We start from the raw sequence: 22019 nt of genomic DNA on the forward strand, positions 1-22019 counted from the left end.
GGCTTTGAGAATCACATAACATGTGTGAAAGAGCCACCCCTGATATAGACATAGACTGGATTTTAAGCTTTGACCTGCTGCTTAACTGTAAGGATGGAATGAGGGGCTGCAACTTCCTGGAGGGGACATGGCTCAGAAGGACAGCACCTACTTTGTATGCAGAATGTCCTCGTTCAGTCCATGGAATCTCCAGGTAAAAGTCTCAAGTAGGAGGGGATATGAAAGACCTTCACTTAAGGCCCTGGAGAACCACAGCTGTCAGAATGCACAGTAAAGACCTTGACAGACCAATGATCTGGCACAGCAGACGCTACCTTCATATGCTTTTGCTTAGAGACATTAAATAAAACAGAGAGCAGCAACCATAGGGTTCAATTCAAGATGCTGGTTAGTGCCTTCAAAGGGGATTGTGGCCAGAATACTGCATACCTTGATGCTTCAGAGCAGAGATTTCAACCCAAGTTTTACAATACCTCAGCACGTCATCAGATATCCACAAGGATGCTGGAAGCTTCTCTATGTTATCAAGACAATAGTAATTTTAATTTTTTAAAAGTGCCGCTCAACACCCCCCCCCTTTTACATTTTCAGAATAAATCCTCTGTAACCTACTTCTGTTGCATCTACAGTTGAATGGGGTGGGAGGGGGGCACAGAAAGTTGCAGTGGGAAGGGGGAGATGAGACAACCCTCTCCTGCAAAAAAGAACCTTATTTGTTTGGCATATATAATTTCAAACACAATACTACCTAATGTTATTGATCCTCAAAGAACTGAATGTAATCCTTCCCTTCAAATATTTTGCTTTGTTCAAGACTGTGTGTATAATTTCAAGTATATTTTTTCCTACTGGGGGTGGGAATATGTCACAAAATTAAACAATAAGGAGTTACCGTTTCAGAAAGGTCAGAACACTGCTCTGTATTTTATTTTTAAAACATCATATTATATTTTACAATTTTATAGTTATGCTAGAAGAGAAATATTACCAAGTGGAAAGAATTCAGTCTTGTTTCTCCAATATCAAAACAAATGAAGTCAACAAGTTCAAGCAAACAAACAAATAAAACAAATGCAATAAAACGGTATTAAGAAGTCTAGTTTCTCTTCTATTGATCTCATGAGGTCCTATAAGAATATTCCCACCATGGCCTTTAAACTATATTAACAGTGTTCTTATCTAACTGAAGAGCCTGTGAAATATTTTCTTTCAGAATGAGAAAAATCACTTCAGGCAAGGTTTTTCTACTTCAAAATTTATAGCATGAAAAGGTCCTCAGCTTTTCCCAGTTTTTTCCGTGGAAAAATTAAGAAATTTGTGGCAGAAACTGAAAAACAAAATCCCTCCCCCCCCCCTCCTTTTGGAATGAACAAAATGAAACCACCCTTCTGACTTTCGTTGGCTTGCAGCTAACAAAGAAAGCTGGGTACCTTCTTTGACTATATTATAAAAATTAGCAATAGTTTTTCACCTTTACACAACAACTGTTTTCCAGAGGTAAATGAACTATGAACTAATTCTTCAGTTCTGCTGCTCACTCCCCAACCTATGCTGCCCAAATTAATTCCACATTGCTCTCTCCTGACCAACTCACTGAGGAATAGGGCTTATGCCCTGAAAGGACACTCTTCAGGTTCTAGCCTCTCAGACTTTGCTAAGTGCTGAGACTCTAGGAAGGAGTTATTGCAAAGACTAAAATCAAGGTCTTCAGGGAAAAGACCAAATTCTTCTCCTGGAGTATAGCAGGCAATCCAATCAGCCAATGTAGCTCCTTTAAATATCGTGGTGTACCTTTACCTTTTTTAACCTTGAAGGAGATGCTGAATTGGAATGCCCACTTGGGATTGGTAAAATCCTCAGTGTTGAGGATTATTGGGTCAATTCTCCACCTTTTTTTACACAAAGGGTGGACGCTTGATAGATTCGGAACTAAAATTATTTAAGAGTAAGGTTCTACCACATCTCTTGTATGGTGCTGAAGTATGGGGGTAGAATGAGAATGCTTTATCTAGTCTGGAGGTAATCCAGAATTAATTCCTAAGACAAATTCTTGCTCTCCCTAGGGGCTCTTCTGCTGCCTTGATGAGGGCTGATACAGGACTCCCTTCCGTAAGAGCACAGGTACACTTAGCCATAATAATACATTGGAAAAAAAGTAAATCCTCTTGCCATACTTCTCTTAATTACCATTCATTTAATCGCCTTCTATCATAAGACCATAGGCATTCTGGATACCTCAACAATATTATCTGGAGTTGCTCTATTCCTGATGATTTCCTAGGGGCCCAAAGTGACAATTCTCAACTTAAGGACTGGATATATATTCCAGATGCATTGTTAGATCATTCTCTAGTCCTATAATCTAAAGCAGCCCTCTGGTTTAGACTAATAATCAAATCTGATCATCTGAGATCCCCATACAGATAATCTGATCATCTGAGATCCCCATACAGATAATCATTCATAAAACCATTAAAACCATTGGTTTAAATGGTTTTATGAATGATTATCTAAAATCCATCTAAAACAGATAATCATTCATAAAACCATTTAAACCAATGGTTTTAATGGTTTTATGAATGATTATCTGTTTTAGATGGATTTAAATGGTTTTAATGGTTTAAATGGTTTTAGATGTATTTAAATAGTTTATGAATATGTGTGTTTGATGTGTTGGTATGTTTGTGGAAGAGCACCTCATTTCGTTGCTCTCTTTTGTTGAGAACAATGACAATAAATTTATCTATCTATCTATCATACCTAGTTAATATCTCCAGATTTAATAATAGAATGTCCTTCACGGCTCTTCCTTTTCAGACTATGCAAACAACTTGGTTAACCAGCTGATATTCTTGCACCCCACCAGAACAATGTTTCTGCATTTGTGGCTCATCTGTGATAAGAGAACTTTCCTCATTATATTCTATCTTGCCCACTCTACAACGCACCCAGAGTCAAATTTCTGGCTGGGATACTAACCACCTTAAAAGCACATTTGGAAACTAAAAAGATTATATTTCTGTTATCTGATAATGAGTGATATCGAACATTGCAACTTCCTGAGGTTGGCCCTTCTAGGGAACTTTTAAGATCTTATCTGGGAATTTTGGTGTTTGTGTTCTGTTTTGTAATGGCCAAATTTTTGAATGACTGACGGAAAAGTTATCATAAAATCAGTGCCTGGTACCATTCCTTTCTACCAAGTTGGGGGTGGAGGTGGTCATACTTCATCTCAAGTTCTTTCTCGAACCTAGCCTGTACTCAAAATGGTTTGCAAACAGGCTGTGAAATACCACCTAGAAAGCTTACAGGAACCTCTCTGATGCTAGAACCTTGTAAAATATCACTATTCATGCACCCCTTTTGAGGGAGAATTAGAGTGGAGCATTAAGGAGCATTTGGCTTCTGTCCTTGATTGCCCTCTCAGAGATGTTGATCTGATTTTTTTTTAGGTCCTTCCTGGTGCTGTTAAGAGAAAACCGGCTTACGTTCTATGCCCCCTGTATTCCTACTCTGATTATTTCCAAACAATGGTGGTTTGCTTCATATGGAATTATCCCTAAAAGAGGTTTCCTGTCCTTCTGTGCCAATACTACTTTTCCCCATGAGACCCTGCTTTAAGAAACCTGTGGCACCCTCGCTGGGTAACACAGGCAAGCTCAATCTTGTCAGATCTCGGAAGCTAACCAGGGTCAACTGTAGTTAGTACTTGAATGGGAGACTGTCCTTGAAATACCCAGTCAGGAGATGGGGACAGGATTATTTAGCCATCTCCCTGAATATCCTCTAGGCCCTCAGTAGGGGTCGGTCACCAAAGATCAACATGACTTCTAGGTAGGGTTGCCAATCCCCAGGTGGGGGCAGGGGATCCCCCGGTTTGGAGGCCCTCCCCCCGCTTCAGGGTAATCAGAAAGCGGGGGAGGGGAGGGAAATGTCTTCTGGGAACTATTATTCCCTATGGAGATTTATTCCCATAGAAAATCATGGAGAATTGATCCATGGGTATCTGGGGCTCTGGGGGGGCTGTTTTTTGGGGTAGAGGAACCAAATTTTCAGCATAGCATCTAGTGCCTCTCCCCAAACTACCCCCCAAGTTTCAAAAGGTTTGGACCAGGGGGTCTAATTCTATGAGCCCCTAAAGAAGGTGCCCCTATCCTTCATTATTTCCTATGGAAGGAATCGAAAAGGTGTGCCGTCCCTTTAAATGTGATGGCCGGAACTCCCTTTGGAGTTCAATTATGCTTGTCACAGCCCTGATCTTGGCTCCACCCCTAATGTCTCCTGGCTCCACCCCCAAAGTCCCCAGATATTTCTTGAATTGGACTTGGCAAACCTACTTCTAGGTGCAGACATACACACACAAATACAAAAATATTCCCAAAAAAGAAAAAAAAAAGAAACCTGTGGCAAATCTCCTACAACCAAAAAAGGGGAATAAAATCACCCCTAGGCATTGCACATGACCTTTAATTGATCCTTCCCCAGTTTTTTTTTAATCATGTTCAAGTCTGATCACAACAATGAGGAATTCAGTCATGAATAGTAGGAAATTGCCTGCGATCCTAAAAAAACCCTCCCACATTTTCAAACTGATTAAATGATGAGCCATTAGAAAAGGCAGACTCCAATCTTACTGCAGTCCTTTTGTGTCCTGCCAAAAGTGGAACAGATTAACATAATTGACAGGCTAGACAATCTTGAAGAAAATGTTAAGCTGATTACCAGGGAAGCAAATGGTATGAGTAGTTCAGTTCACCTCATTCTTGTAGAGAAGAACTCTAACAACAAATTGTTAAAATTGGAAACCTAGCCCCAGTGTAACTCTATGAAGGAAATGAATTCCTGCCCAGCTAAAAATTCCTCCCATTAAATTGTATTACATAAAGAGCTATTCACATATGCCTTGTCTAGAAAGACAGCCTGAACTTATCCTGTTCCCATGGAACCCACCATCATAATTCACCCTATTAACCCCAGTGTTGAATGAACTGCCCAGCTCTTAACTTGACTGCCTCCTTCCAAAAGAATGTTATGTTGGAATGTGGCAGGCTAGTCTTCCAAAGTTACTTGTGAAGACACCAGGACATTTTTATCCACTTTCGATATTACATTTATCCAGGAAATCAGGACAGTGGAGGAGATATACGGTATCTTCTGGACTATTTAGCCTTCTTTCAGAGAGCATCAAAAGAACCTTTGGGCCATCTCCAAGGAGGGCCAATATGTCTGATTTCTATAGCACTGCTCATTCATGATTCTGAAATTATTATAGCACAGGATTTTGTTTTAGTAGTTAACACTGGGTTCCCATTCTATAATTTTATTTACAATATATATGCCACCTGCAACTTCACATGGATTGAATGATAACTGGGTGAAATATTTAATAAAACTAAGAGCAAAAACTCTCCCAAAAATGAGTTTTCCCCAAAAACTCATTCCTCCTAGTGGGAAATTTTGGTGCAAAACTAGGGACTGACGATGATCATCTAATTCAAAAACTGTATGGCCCTAACAATGCAAATTCCCTTAGTCCCTGGTACTTTTGTCAGTCAGTGGCTTGAGGTTGGCCACTTCTGCTATCCAAAGGAATTTAATAATTTTGAATGGCCATCAGAGAATTGATCTAAGCAGGGATTATAACTCCGTAGGCTCAAGAGAGCTAGTGTTATTATTTTATTGTTTTTCCTGATCTCAGCTTACTGACTTGCTTCCTGGGAGTTCCATCCTTTTGGGCAGTGATCATCTCCCTACTTTATAGTGTATGAACATGCCTTATGTTCAGCTCTCTGAAATCAGGCAAGACTGTATCCCAGAACCAAAACTCCCCATGTTTGGATCTGCTGGAATGAAAATGCTGCTCAAGATACGACAGCCTTCGCAGAACTGCTATTTTAAGGAGATCATCACTTGAATCCAACGTAGCTAGAAGCTCTCTCTCTATCCTGCATAGGCTATTTTCTCTCTTCCAGCCCTTGGACTCTAAAATTACACCGGATAGCACTCCTTTTGTGAGGCTACTGTGGCCCCCAACAATTCTGGTACATGGTTTGACAGGAATGCAGGCTTATCAAAAGTGAAGTAACAGTGGAAACACAGAGAGCTAAAGAGCAATAATACCATACTTATTCGGAGGGAATTCTTGGCTCTTAATGCTGCAGAGATCTAATAAAGCATAAGAAGAAAGAGAGCTTATGTAGGAACTGGGGATGCTTAATTTTGGCTGTAAAAACTAATGACAACTCAGCATTTTGGGCAATTGTTAACTTGGGCACTGGAATGCATGGCAGCATTCCCTTCTGTATTCATTCAGAAGTCTGGGAGTCATATTTTAAAAACTTGTTTGCTATTCCTAGGGAATTTTTTTTGCTTCTGAGATACCTGAACCTGATGACTCTCTTCCAGACTAGCCTGACATGACCCTTTCTCAAGCTGAAGGCCTGATCCATTGCCTCTGCTCAGGGAAGGCCCCTGGAGCATTATTCAAATTAAATCTGTTCTGCAAATTAATGTGTCTGAAATCATCCCGAAAACAACAATAGTTTCAGTCTTCAGGAATGATCAACACTCAGACACAAGCTGTTATCATCCAATCAGCTTATTATCTTGCTTGGCCAAACTATATTCTTTATATTTGCTAGATGCCTTAACTGATTGGCTTGAACAGGGCCATGAGCAGACAGGCTTCAGGAGGGGCAGTTCAATGGATCATTGTCTAGTTCTATATAATTTGACAGGAAAATCCATTAATTTCACAAATGGCAACCTTTACGTAAGATTTATTGATTTGAAAGAGGCTTTCAATACCATCCCTAGAACAAGACGCTGGGAAAAGCAGTGAGACACCGTGATTGATAAAAGGCTGCTAAGGTTCATGCAGCAACTTCATGCAGACCTTACAGCAGGGGTCCTCAAACTACGGCCTGCGGGCCAGATGCGGCCCGCTGAGGACATTTATGCGGCCCGCCGGGTTATGGCAAAATCAGACCGGAAGTGACGTTCGACCTAAACTCGCGTTAGCAATGCACACTTCCGGCACTGGGCTGAGGCGGCAGAGACAGAGTGTGAGGCGATACCGAGGTGAGGTGAGTTCCCAGGCTGGGGTGTGTGGTGTGGGGAAGGGAGAGAGATGCAGAAGACGGAGAACTGATGGCCCGCGGCCTTGTACAGTAACGGCAGCCACCACAACAGTCCGGCCCTCCAACAGTCTGAGGGATAGTGAACTGGCCCCCTATTTAAAAAGTTTGAGGACCCCTGCCTTACAGCTTAGGTCTGCTGTAGCTACAGCAACAAGCTGATTAAGCCATTTAACCTTGACAAAGGTGTTAAGCAGGGCTGCCTCTTGGCCTCGTTTTTGTTCAGCCTATATGTGAGTGATCTTTCAACTTTCTTTAATGAGCTTTGCCATCCATCCCATTTGACTAATTGCAGTATTCCAGTTCTGCTTTATGCTGATGATTAGATGAGTGGATTAGAACTGGTCTGCAGAGATCATTTAAAAAATGTATCTTAATATTAATACAATATTCAGAGAAAATTTTAATGATACAAAGAAGGCCTGAAAATAAACTACCATGAAATGAAACCAGTTGTTTTCTCTAAAAAATAGAGAATCCTTTGGTGTTCAGATGGATGCTGAATGGGGAACAAATCCAACAAGTGAAGGAGTTTTCATATTTGGGTATCCTTTTATCATCTAGTCTAAAATGGGGGTCACATCAGTCACTGATAAGGAAAAAAGCAAAAACCTGTGCTACATTAATCCACCCCCGCGCAAGAGATGGAAACTATGTTCCAGGTGCTGTTCAGGTCTTTAACCTGACAGTCATTCGTATTATCATTAGTAGAGTTCCCATAAGGACTGTCTCAGCAAATGAAAACATGGACCATTTGCTTTTATATTTTCTGCGACAATTATTAAACTTTCTTCACAGTGTAGCCACCACAGCTCTCCATTCAGACCAACCTGGGCCAACCTTCCCTTGAGGCAAAGGCTTGGTTATAGACATTTAGACCAGGGGTGGCCAAACTGTGGCTCGGGAACCACATGTGGCTCTTTCACACATATTGCGTGGCTCGGGAAGCCCCCGCCACCTTGGAGAAAGCATTTGTCTCTTTAAATCACTTCTCCAAGCTAAGCCAGCGGCTTAGAGAATACATTTAAAGTTAAAGTTGCTTTCTTTTCACCTCCTCCCTAACCCTCATCTAGTTGCTGTCCTTCCTGTCAAGAGTAACTCCATCTTGTTCCTCTTGTCATGTTTATTCAATTGTACAATGCTAGGCTGTGCTTCAATGCTATGCTGCGCTTGCTATGCCTTTGATATAATTGTAATGTTGCTTATCTGGAAGGAGGATGGCATGTCTGGGAATCAGCTAGTTGCTAGGTAACCAAGGGCAAGAGCCGGAGGAGATGCGAACCATGAACTGATAGCGAGCACCTGCAGTAATGAGAGCTTTGCAAAAACCCCGCGCAAAACCCCCGCTTTTGCTTGGCGCGCTTTGGCTTGAATTATAACGGTCAGGGCAAAGGTTTGTAAATTGGGGGAACTGACAGAGAGGTCAGTTCTGACAACACGTGTGTATGCCCATGAAGCTGGAATAAAGATCTTGAACTTCAACTGTCTTTTCCTTGACTCTGGGTCTGACACTTCCTTCCTTCCTTTCTTCCCTCCTTCCTTCCTTCCTGTCTTGTGGCTCTCAAACATCTGATGTTTATTCTATGTGGCTCTTATGTTAAGCAAGTTTGGCTACCCCTGATTTAGACGGTTCATCAAGTCATATTTGAGCAGTAAGGGCTAACTGACACTCCTGAAAGAAGACTCTTATGGATCAATATGGTTTAAGATTGTGTTTGAGAAACTTCTGGCCCTCAGTATTAACCTGAACCCTATCCAGGACTTGGGCCTTCATACAGCATTTGCTTTGCTGAGAAATTGTGTAGAATCAATCAATCACCAAAGCTCTGCCTTTATGGCATGCTACACTTGCTCATCCCAGTTTTTTGGTATCCTCCCCTGAAATTTCTTCCCTCCTACACCTACCTGTTGACTTCCCAAAGCCTATTAAGGACACTCATTGTGGCCAGACTAAATGCTCACTCCTTAGCAGCTATGAGGAGTAGGTTCATATGTTTACCTCATTCAGAATGAATCTGCCCCTGTCCGTTAGGCAAGATCAACACAATCACACATATCCTTCTGGAGTGTCCTTTGTATGTTAATCTCAGGAGGCATTCTGTTTCAGCTCATTCTGACATACATTCCTATGACCTAACTAATTACATTTCTACTTGCTGACAGGGATCCCAAAAGAGCTCTAGCACTTGCAAAACTATTTTACTCCTTTTGTCTATTGGGTGATAGGTGATTAGCAGTAACTATTCACTGCTCAAGATCAATTTATCAAATAAAACCTCTATGATACAAGGAAAGGGAAGAATGAAATGGAAGATGAAGGCTTACTCAAAATGTGTCGGTTGAAAACATTGTAAGGTAATCTACAGAACGAGATAATTATAATTCCTACATGTATTGTAAATATATACAACATTTTCAAGAAGGGTTTTTTGTTTAAATGTAAATTTTGGCAATAATAAATATGCTACAATGTGTTTAACAACCTCTAAATATGCTAGCGGTCCTACCTTTTGTGATAGTATGAGAGAGTTTCAGTCTTAACAATACACTTTCTTGTTCTTTTTCTACTTTCAGTTTGCATTTTTCCTATCTCTTAGATGGCAAATATCTAGCTTAGGGTAAATCAGTTTGCAATTGTACACACAATTTATCTTATCTATTGGTTCAGAAAAAAATTGTAACTTCTACAGGGAACCTACTGGAGTTACGTTTACAAAATAAAACATAATTTAAAAATATAACAAATGAAAAGCTATTAAAACCCAACATTAAAATACAGCTTGTAGAAAATGAAGACTTCTCTATTTTGACATATTGATAGAATTTAAAAGTATACTTCTATATGCTAAGCTATAAACGATGTGTTATTTTCTTAAATCAGTGAAAGAAGTTTAAATTTCATAGAAAGTACTGCATATTCCAACATCCCCCTCCACGTCTGTTTCTGTTGTTTAAAAACACCACTTATTTCTTCCATGGCTTCAACATTTCCAGAAGTTTTACATCTCCAAGTCCAAATGACTGCCCGGATACAGACCTGAGGGAGGTATCCTATATCCACCTCCATGTTGCTGCTCTCCCGAGCCCCGTACAGCCATTCCATGTCTACATTAAGAGACCTAGAGAAAAAAAAAACCAGTACATTGAAAAACAAACATTCAGCACAGACTGTTTACACTAAAACAGAAGCTTTAAGTCTGCTTCAAAGTGGAGTGGAGTCTGAGCAAACTCCAGTGCAAACTAGAGCAGAGCACAGTTTTGTCGCTTTTCTCAAAGTGAAGTGGAAGCAGACCTGATCTTTTTTCCGGAAGTGAACAACATATGTACCATAATTACATCTTAGAATCTGGACTTAAACTAAGTAAACCAAGACAACCTATCATGCTTGCATAAATTGATTAAATGGGAGACTTTCTGTGCTCAATTCCGGCCCAGGGTGTTCAGCAAAAACAACAACAGCTGTATTTTCCAGATCAAGATATAGCAGAGCCAAAAACATATCAGTACTCCTAGTTTTCAAATACTGATATACTATTTGGATCTGAGATTCCTGCCCCCCACCAGGTTTCTGATTTAACTCCATTATTCCCTATGGACATCTTTCCGGGGGTGGGTGGGTTGGGATGTTTTTAAAGGTACTGGCACAAAATTACATGGCAGCTGCTGGTGCCGGTCCTTTAAATCAGGGGTGTCGGAGGGCTCCTATCAGGCCACTACAGAGCTACAGAGCAAAGCCTCTATTTTCTCAATTGGCTGAGGCTCCTCTCTTGGGGAGGAAGGGGGGAGGGATAGCTTGCTTTGCTAGGCTTTCTCAATCTCACAGCAGAGCTACTGAGCCAAGCCTCTCTTCCTTCTATTGGCTGAGGCTCCTCCCCCTCCTGGTCCCCTGGGAAAGGAAGGAAAGAGCCAGAGCTGCCTTTGCCCAGTTCCCTGGATCACATGGGAGAGATACAAAGAAAGCACCATTAAGACCAACAAGTGCTAATGTTTTAAGCATGTTTTAAGTAGTCTGGTCACAGATGTTTTTTGGTTTCTGTAATTATCCTCCAAGTGCACTGGCAACATCGGTAGGAGTGACCCCACTGGGAAACCCACCTGAACCAGATCGTGGACTATGTCAGAAACCTTGGGTGAGTCGGAAGAAATAGTAACATTCAAGGCTTCAGCCATGGTAGTAATCAGATTTAGGTAGGCCTTCGAACCGTCTGATGGAGAAAGACGGGCTGGATGTGTGGAATCTGAGGCAGGAGAGCCAGGAGGATCTTCGGAGTCAGAAGAGCTGGAGCTGTCCCCGTCAGATTGGGGTTCCTCGGTTGTGGGAGAGATCAGAGGCATGGTAGGTGCAGATGTGGATGCACATTCCTCGGAAGGTTTAGACTGTACTTGTAAGGCAGTCGAAGTCATGGCCGATGTAGAAGTCGTAGCCAGAGCAGAAGATATGGTGACGGAAGCTGTGCGGGGCATAAAAGATTCTCGGTATCGAGGAGGTTCACGGATTCGAAGGGCTTCACGGTCTTAAGAAGAGAGATACTCCGGGTCTCGGGTTCAAAAAGGCCCACGGTACCGAGGGGATTCGAAGTCACGGATTTGAAGTGTTGATACATCACGGCTGTGGGACGTGACCTCGAATTCATGGTACCGAGAGCGACGGAAACCCTCATCTGAGGGGGAAGGGGAGTAACGATGGTAAACCCAGCGGTGTCTGGGAGATGGTGATCTGGAGAGTGAAGAATATTCATATCGACCCCTCTGGTAATAGTCCTGGTACTCACGGTAGACTGGAGAGCGAGAACGGAAATCACGACGTCGAACCGGTGAGCGAGATCGGATGTTGGGTGGAAACCTGTGTTGACGACTCTCTGTAGAGAGAAGAGACTCCGATGTCTCGAAAGGATCCAGCCTGTAGCAAAGACTGGGGATGCTCCTTAGAGAAAGTCAGATCCGAACGGGGGTCGGGTTCGAGGATGTTGAACAGCACCACGCTATGGACCGAGGGCGAACGAGATCAGACCGGTATAACCTCGACTGCAGCTGGGGAGTGAGGAGTGAGATGAGGCATGTCGGAGATGACGTTGGAAGGTGCCGAAAGCTCTGGTGGAACAAGTCATCGATGTCATCGATGTTGCTATAGTGGTCGAAGTGGCAGCCCTCGGGGAAGTCGTCGGAGTCGACCTTGTCGGATCGCGAGATTTCTTCGAAGCCTTGTGGCCGGTGTCGGAGAGCTTAGATGGTCTCTTGTCGGACTTATGCTTTTTATGGAGTTGAGGAGCAGCCGAATCTCCTGCTCGGTGTGGGGGAGGCGGCGAATTAGAGCTAGGCATAGCACGGAGAGATTTTTTGAGCAGGAAACTTTGAAGTCTGGCCGCTCGATTTTTTCGCGCCTGTTTACCGAAGTTGGCGCAATGAGGGCAAGTATCTACCCGACGAGCTTCACCCAAGCAGAAACGACAGTACGAATGTCCATCTGAAGTAGGGATTTTAGATCCAAACCTCCGACACTTTTTGAAAGTAATTTTCCCTTCCATACGCTCCGGACAAGGGAGGGGAGGAAGGGGAGAAAAACAGGGAAAGAAAAGCGCAGAGACAAGGGCTTTATTTTTTTTTAAATTTTATAAGGACGAAAAATGATAGAAGAAAGGAGATAAGAGAAAAAGGAGGAATACAATACCAAACAGGAGAAGACGAGCTGAGGAGAGAGGAACGCAGCAAGGTAGGTGTTGTCCGGGCGGCGGGAAGGAAGAAACTGAGTGGGAATGGCGCCTCCCGCTCACTCCAGGCATGCACAGTCAATGCCTGCTCCCCAGGGTGAGCAGAAAGCACGCCAAAAAACGCTCTAGGCGAGCTATTGGAGACTCAGTTGCCTGCGGCAAGACCCCATGTGTGGGACTGCACAGAGACCACGATGAAGATCACCAGTTTCCTATATTCCCAGTTAATCTGAACATTTACAGGATTTTTCAGGACCCATTTTTGGTATCCCCCAAAATTTCTGATATCCAGAAAATTCCAATAACATTTTTTGCATATATTCTTGGCTCAGGATTATCCAAATGGACAATCCTACTCTGACCAATGATAGAAGCTCCCCCTTACCTGTTGTTAGGCACAGCCAGCTTGAACTCTCGAACATGGGAGGAGTCTTTGGAGAGGATGATATAGCCGGTGAACTGGGCAGGAGAAAACCAGAAGGGAAAATCTGGAGGCTCATTGAGCTGGAATTCAGCGTGGATCCTGGGCAAGAGACAAGAATCAGCCAAGATGCTGTCTACCAAGAGCAATGGAGCTAAGGACAAGATTTCAATATGTGGTCAAACAGCTGAATTTAGTGTTTTATTGTCCTTGAACATGGATGACAGGCTGGGGCGGGGGGGCGGGGACATAACCGTGTGAGGGTTTTATGCTGGACCAAATTCTAGTACCCCATGTATTTTGCTTCTAATAGCACTCTGTTACTTTGAAACCCTGCAGGTTTGGCTGTAAAGACTAATTTGGTATCCATATCGCCCGTTCCACTAGAATTCTAAGTTTGTGCCAAGGCAACAGCTTCCTCCACAGCTGGTCTCAAGACCTGGAGCTCCATCTGGAAGCAGGCTAAACTGCACTTTCAGGAGAAGAAATGAAAAGTTGCACTTATCTTTATGCCATCATCCCTATGTTTGAATGGTGTCACCATAATAATGCTTTGGCCTGCCATTTGGCTAGTACATGACCCGTGGATAGGAGATTAGCTTTACGTCTAGAATATCCTCAAGGTACATGCAACTATCTGACCTCAATTCAGATTCTCTCAGAAGTCCAGTGGCATCTTTGAAGGCAAACAAAATTAATTTCTGAGTCAGAGTTCCTTTGACTCAAAGAAACATACACTGAATACATTACATTAGTTTTTAAAGGTGGCACTGGGCTTCTGTTTGTTTTTGCTGCAACAGACCAACTTGGGTCCCACTCAGGGATGACTGGTCATAGCTGAAGCATCACTACACTGATTGCTCCTGAAATTCTGAACGTTGGTCATTTGGATCTTGGGAGGACCACCCATGCCAACATCCAGGGACCCTGACAGAAGAGGGATTCTGGATACTTGCCCCAAGCAACCCATGAGGTTAGGAAGCGTCATACATTGTCAATACAATGGAATGACTGACCATTAAATCTCACCATGACAGCAATGTAGAAATTAGGTTGCTTGTTATGTCTACACATACAGGCATTTTACCATATCAAACAAAGGAATTTGATTTTGGGGATATATCTTACAGAATCTAACTGGATACAATTTTGGAATTTCCCCTCAAATAAATCTAACGTGTTATATCCAATTTCAATTTTACAATTTGCTTTCAAATTGGTATTTATCACCTCACAAAATCCATTTGATGAATAAAACTTTCAACTCCAAATGCTGGAAGCAATGCAATCAAGTAGGGACTAATCTCCATAACTGGCGGGAATGTAATATTATTCAAATTTTTTGGAAAGAAGTTCATATGACAATTTGTGCACTTTTGGATTTTTCTCATCAATATTCTACAGAATTCCTCCTGCTACACATTTGGGCAGACTTACAGCTTCCAAAACAACAGAAAATTTTAATTTTGAAATCAGTGGCTGTGGCTAGATTGGCTATTGTGAAAAAAAGGAAATCCCCCTTGGGTCCCACACTTTACAACTGGCTAGTAAATTTGTGGGAACCAGGGCTTTTTTGTGTGAGCAGGAACGCAAAGGAACGGAGTTCCGGCTGGCTTGATGTCAGGGGGTGTGGACTAATATGCAAATGAGTCCCTGCTGGGCTTTTTCTGCAAAAATGCCCCGCATGCAACAATGGTGATGTCAGGGGGTGTGGCCTAATATGCAAATGAGTTCCTCCTGGACTTTTGCTAGGAAAAAAGCCCTGGTGGGAACAATATATTCTGGGGAAGATTATGAAAAACCCTTTTTCCTCTGACTCTCCATTGGTCTGGGGACATTTTGATTATGAGGAAACTTGAAAACCGGTTATACAATATCTCATGGACATGAGATTTATTCCTTCATCAGTATAATGGTGTAGAATAGAAATTTTAAATGGGTTGGAGCAGGGGTGGCCAACGGTAGCTCTCCAGATGTTTTTTGCCTACAACTCCCATTAGCCCCAGCAAAAAACATCTGGAGAGCTATCGCTGGCCACCCTTGGGTACTGTATAAATTACTGGATTATCTTATTTTAATTAGGTGGGTTTTTTTTACTAAACTGATTTTAAATTGTACTTTGAAGTTGTGATATATACCTTAATTAAAAATGTCTTTTTTTTTAAAGGAAACTTGAGCCTGGTTTTATGCCATATGCATGTGGCTTAAGTTAAATCTTTTCTCCACAGAACTAGCCTCCTTAATCCTTTCAGCCAGATGGGGTTTCAACAATCAAGTTCAAATTATCATCATTGGGCTTTTTCAAAGTAGCTCTTTTACATCTCAGATACAAAGGAACTGAGGAAACTTCCAAACAGTGGTTATGAGATACCTCCTTATAAATAGCTTATTCCAGAGTCTCATACTCCTGGATAGTAGGAAGCAAAATACAAAAATTTACCCCTTCTAGTTATTTTTGCTCATTGGAATTTTCAAAGTACTGAAAAGCCTTTATCTTAGCCCAACTTAATGCTCTCCCCTCTGCCCTTATCAAGGGGAGATATGCTCAAATTCCATACATATACTACCATGCCGATATACTACCATGCCGGTCTGACAGAGACAACTGAGCATATTCTCCTAAACTGCCACTTTTATCAAGAGATTCAGGAAAAATATATTGCTCCAATTGTAGCACCTTACCCGGATAGAACAAACCAATACTACTCTGCCCTTCTAGTAGACTCTTGTAAAGAAACTACTGCCGAGGTGGCAAGATTTTGTGCTTGGGCTATTAGGCAGATAATAATTTTAACTGAATTTATTTTTAATTATTTTACATTTAATAACCGCTTGCTATAACTAGGTATGTCGGGATGTAATCATTTTGATCTTGGATCGCTAAATTTTGATCTTTGATCGCTAAATAAATGAATAGAAAAATACTAAATGTTCTAAAAACATTAAAATATAATAAATATACTAAAAGTTACAATAATTACAATAAATATCATACAGATCATAAAATACATACAGCTAAAAGACGGTGTTCCTATGGAGGGCAATATAACTATCTAATGCGAAGGAGTGGGGGAAAAGGAGAAAGGGGGAGGCCAATCATAGATGGGATCCATCAGAAAGGAGCCCATCACTGCCCTCAACTCTGCTGTACAGGCCCTGCATAAGTGTAACACGTCCCACAGGGCCCTGATGTACCACAGTGTTCCACCAGTCTGGAGCTGAAAAGGCTCTGGTTCTGGCTGAGGACAGCCAAACGCTCTTTGATCCAGGGATCACTGGCAGATTTTGATCATTAGAGCATAATGCTCTTTGGAGGTTATACCAGAAAAGGCAGTTCTGAAGGTATGCTGGTCCCAGACCATTTTGGGCATTAAAGGTCAACCTTGAACTCGATTCAGTCTTCAATCTGGAACCAGTGCAGCTGGTAGAGCACTGGTTGGATATGTGCTCTAAAGGACATTCCTGTCAGAACCCTTGCAGCAGCATTCTTGACCAGATGCAATTTCCAGCTCAGTCTCAAGGGAAGCCCTGCACAGACTGAGTTACAGAAGTCCAGCCTGAAGGTGACTGTTGCATGGATCACTGTGGCTAGGTCAGAGAGGGTGACAAGACCCAACTGCTTAACCTGGCAAAGATGGCAAAATGCCAGCTTGACAATATTTGTGACCTGGGCCTCCATTGAAAGGGAGGCATCCAGGATCACCCCCAAAACCCCTGATGGACAATCCAGATGTTAATGGCACTTCATGCAGAGTCAGGAGTTGGCAATCTGACCTGGTATCCCTCCAGCCCAACTACAGCACCTCCATCTTTGTTGGACTTTATTTCAGCTGGCCGTGCTTTAGTCAACCAACCAGGGCCTTCAAACCCTTGGTCAAATTCTCTGGGGTGGCATCCAGATGGCTGCTCATCAACAGATAATGCTGGGTGTCATCAGTGTACTGGTGACACCAAGTCCAAAGCTCTGTGCCAGATGGGCAAGGGGGTGCATAAAGATATTAAACAACTTTGGGGAGAAGATTGCTGCTTGGTGGACACCACATACCAATGGGCATCATGGTGAAATCTTCTCACCTAGCACCATCCTCTGTCCCTGACCTTCAAGAAAGGAGACAAACCACTGCAAGGCTGTCCCTTGCAAGTTCAGGTTACCATGCTGCTTTATTTCCTATAGAGCCCTTCATGCCTGGGACTCAGCTACAGGACCAACTCTTCCATTATGGCCCATTGCAATAGCTCCACTGTGGGGAGCAAGTTTTTATGAAATATTCCCTCTTGCAGACAAACAAGAACCTCTGCAGCCTTCACACACTAATGGACATAACCTAGATGAAAGGTCTTCCTGTAGAAGAGCCGGTTTGGTGTAGTGGTTAAGTGTGCGGACTCTTATCTGGGAGAACCGGGTTTGATTCCCCACTACTCCACTTGCACCTGCTGGAATGGCCTTGGGTCAGTCATAGCCCTGGCAGAGGTTGTCCTTGAAAGGGCAGCTGCTGTGAGAGCCCTCTCCAGCCCCACCCACCTCACAGGGTGTCTGTTGTGGGGGAGGAAGGTAAAGGAGATTGTGAGCCACTCTGAGACTCTTCGGAGTGGAGGGCGGGATATAAATCCAATATCTTCTTCTTCCAATATCTTCTAGAAGTCAGGAATTCTCCCTAAACTCCTGATCTCTTGGAGGATTTGCAAAGCCAAATTGTTCAGGTGGGCATTTCTCTGAAAGTTGGAGCGTCTGAAGTAATTTGGCATCGAAGTTACAGTACGGAATGGGTCTCTGGTTGTGTCATTTATGTAGAACATCCAATGTTCTCTCCAATAGGGACCCAAAGTGGCTTGCAATATCCTCCTGCCATTTTCCATTTTATCCTCACAACCATCACCTTCTAAGGTAGATTAGATTGAGGGAGAGTGAGTGGTCCAAGGTCACCAAGTTAGCTTCTTTGACAGAGTGGATACCTGGTTCTGCATTGTATAGAATGGTGGCAATAAAGTGAAAAAAAAAACACTAGTTGTTTTATCTCTGATTATGGATTAAGATAACATTGCTGAGTAAATTTTGAGAGAAAGGCAAGCAAAAACTCCCATAAACAGATTTGCAGCATTTCATGTTGACAACTCTACCCTTCTCTCCCCATCTGCATGGGACTTTACCTGAAGGCTATCTTGTAGTAGAACTCAGCCACTGCCTGAATACAAGCGACTGCCCCCTGAGGAGCAAAGCGGGTTTTCACAAATGGCCGTGGATGGAACATACTCAAAAGTTTGTGAATGATGATCTGTGGAAAGAAAATCATAGCACTTGAGGCAGCCAGTGAAATGAAGAGCTGGAATCTATTCTCCACCAAGGCTGGGTTCAGTAATTAGCATCTTGGACCTGACTAAAAGAAGAGTCATCTTCACTGTTTCCTTGGCTGTTTTCAATAATTTATAGCCTTGGGTTGTCTTGAATATTTCTTATAGTAATAGAAGTATTGTTGGACTTTAAGACACCATAGCCAATATTTCCAGCCAAGGCCTAGAAATTGATCTACTCATTCCCCACTGTGCTTTTCTTTCCGGCTGCATTGATTCACAATATTTCTCTTGGACTCCAATTTAGAGAGCACTGTGCTCAGAATATTGCGTGCGAGGCAGGTACCCGCTTCCTGTCCTCAAAACCTACTATTCGAAGTCCAGGATTTAACAAAGCCCCCTGCCATCTAAACTGAGATCCTGAAGAACAGAACTGGGTGCTGCTCAAGTATGCCATTTACCGGACAATCCCCCCAATGCTTTAAATTGGGAATGCTCGTACTGAAGTACCTTAAAAAACTGTTGCAACTATTCCCAAAAAACAGAATGGGCACGTTTGTAGCAGGAGGGGGAACCGAGGGAAGACAGTTGCCAGTTTGCAACATTTTCCTCTCTCCCACTGCATGTATTTCTAGCTTGGGCATGGCTGGGGCATGAGACTATGGGACTCTTTGCCCATAGTCTTGACCAGCTGGATTGGCCTGGTGAACATCAGCTCAGGATGTCTTAAGTTTACTTTCTCATGTTTACTTGTTTTTATATTCTGTTTGTAATTTTTTTTATAAGGCCCTCTGGGGCCTCACCAGGGAGTAAAACAAGATAAAACATATCACATAAATAAAATAACAGAACCGCTTGTTTAATAATAAACAGAGAGAGTTACCTCTTTACCCTTTGGAGCTGGAGGGTAAAAACGGTTATTAGGAAGGTATCCAGTAAAGATGTTTAATTCACTGGGAATTATCCACCAAGGATCGCCCAGATCTAGTTTATTCTTTGATGGAAGGAAGGCCCGGAATTGCAGGGCAAGCACTGAGCTCATAGGGGAAGCTGGAGCTGTCCAGTTACGAAGCCCAGAAAGGGCATCATGTGAAATCTGCAAACAAAGGAACGACCATTAGTGAACTCCCCTGAGAAGCTGGTTTTGATTCAGCAAGCTTGAGGACTATGATACAGTTCAGTGAGTGACTGGACCATGGGAGCCGTTTCCCAGGACGGGGTGGTTGCTCTACTCACAACTGCAGTGTTCATTCTTCAGTGTTAGGCCATCCCAAAGCCCCTGTCCTGAATCTGGGATTCAGCATGCTGATTCACAATCATTTTCAAGATCTGACTATCACCACTACCCTTCCCTTAAAAGCACAGTACAAATCTTGTGGGCAACATGCTAAATCATCACTAAGTGTAGAATTATCAACTGATCAAGAAGAAGAAGATATTGGATTTATATCCTGCCCTCCACTCCGAAGAGTCTCAGAGTGGCTCACAATCTCCTTTACCTTCCTCCCCCACAACAGACACCCTGTGAGATAGATGAAGATATTGGATTTATATCCCGCCCTCCACTCCGAAGTGTCTCAGAGCAGCTCACAATCTCCTTTACCTTCCTCCCCCACAACAGACACCCTGTGAGGTAGATGAAGATATTGGATTTATATCCTGCCCTCCACTCCGAAGAGTCTCAGAGCGGCTCACAATCTCCTTTACCTTCCTCCCCCACAACAAACACCCTGTGAGGTAGATGAAGATATTGGATTTATATTCCGCCCTCCACTCCGAAGAGTCTCAGAGCAGCTCACAATATCCTTTACCTTCCTCCCCACAACAGACACCCTGTGAGGTGGGTGGGGCTGGAGAGGGCTCTCACAGCAGCTGCCCTTTCAAGGACAACCTCTGCCAGAGCTCTGGCTGACCCAAGGCCATGTCAGCAGGTGCAAGTGGAGGAGTGGGGAATCAAACCCGGTTCTCCCAGATAAGAGACCGCACACTTAACCACTACACCAAACTGGCTCCCCATCGAAATAATTTTCAGTTAAACAGTTACCTTTAAAAAACCTGATTATATTTAATAACTGCACATAGCCAAACTTGATTATTTACAATGACAAAATACAGACAATAAATAACAACAAATATAAAACTTGTATTCCAATAATCAAAAGCTCACTGGCTCAGGTCAGCCCTAACCATGGCAGTTTGTCATTCTATACAACACAGAGCCCAAATCACGGGAAGAGCTTCCAAACATATGAACAAGCCACCATCTAAAAATTGACAGTACGATTTCACTTGCCACTTCTCCATACTCCTGTTTCCATGGTGCTGGGAAGGAACTCCATAGTTTCAGCAACAATTGTTAAGGGAGAACTGTCAATTCCACAATTAGCACAAGCCATGGTTTCTGATTCTGTTGAGACCCAAATATGGCTCATCGATTCAAACTTCCAAAGTTAATTAACAAGAGTTTTGGTGTCACATCTAGATCAAGCAACAGGTAGAAGAACTATATAGCGTTATTTTTCTGTTCCAGTAATGCAAATGAACCAAAACAGCCTTAAGGGAGTGGAGTGGGGGGGGGGGGGTGACAATCAACCATGCCCATTAGTCAGTTGGTACTTTACTTGATTAACCCACCAGTTAGGATTTATTGCCCACTTAAATGCAATACTCACTCCAAGGAAGCCATCCTTGCTCTTTGTCATCGTTTCCATTAACAGAGGCTGGAGTTTTGCAACAACAGAGAGCATCTCTCCATTGGGATCCAACACCTCCTCTTCTTCCTCAAGGGCAGAGATAGGAGTAATGCCTGAACAGAGCAACAGTTGCAGAACGTTACCCCAGACTCAGTTTCAAAGGGTCCCATTTCACCTGTTCTGTTTGTTACAGCATCCACCGTCTTTCAGGCATCCATTCAGTGCTACAAGAATCCGCAATTTCCCCCTGAGCCATTTCAGCTTGTTGCGCACATGTAACGCGCTTCATTACTCTCCCCAAACGAAGTGAGGCTGAGCTCTTAAAAATCTGCTTTGTGGGATTGTTCACATACCAATAAGGCATATTCAGAACACTGGGAAAATCTGGGACTCCTGCAGAGGAGGGCACTGCCTTTTTGCATACCCAGCTCACAATCCAACCCACGGGAACCACACATGTCCCGACAAAAGCAGCCAGAAGCAGCTGAGAATCGGCTTCTGCACATGTGGACTGAGCTGCAGTGAAGGCCAACCGCGCAATCCTTTCACAGCAAATGCTGCTCAGTTTAAAAAGAAAACAAAAACATCTCTGACATCCACATGTGTATATCTACCTCTGAGCTCCAAAGGACAGCTGCAGACTGACATTTACAGGCTTCTGCCCTTCTTCTTTAATTGAAGCTTATTTTTTTCCAGGATCTGCTCTCCCCTTTGGCTATGCAACAGTACATGTGAATCCAGTGTCCATTTTTAAACATTCACCGTGCTGCTA

General features: G+C 42.9%; 1 protein-coding gene across 1 annotated transcript in view; it reads right to left on the reverse strand.

Annotated features, from left to right (window-relative positions):
- SELENON (selenoprotein N) overlaps positions 1-22019 on the reverse strand; it is a 47685-nt gene that overhangs the window by 9372 nt on the left and 16294 nt on the right. The window contains exons 3-7 of the mRNA XM_060258335.1: positions 21227-21360; positions 19438-19650; positions 18414-18538; positions 13230-13367; positions 10174-10255 (exon numbers count right to left, since the gene is read on the reverse strand). Of these exons, the coding sequence (XP_060114318.1) occupies positions 10174-10255; positions 13230-13367; positions 18414-18538; positions 19438-19650; positions 21227-21360 (692 nt within the window). The remainder of the gene's footprint in view (positions 1-10173; positions 10256-13229; positions 13368-18413; positions 18539-19437; positions 19651-21226; positions 21361-22019) is intronic.

This window comes from Heteronotia binoei, chromosome 17 (genome assembly GCF_032191835.1).
Source record: "Heteronotia binoei isolate CCM8104 ecotype False Entrance Well chromosome 17, APGP_CSIRO_Hbin_v1, whole genome shotgun sequence".
Taxonomy (NCBI): Eukaryota; Metazoa; Chordata; class Lepidosauria; order Squamata; family Gekkonidae; genus Heteronotia; species Heteronotia binoei.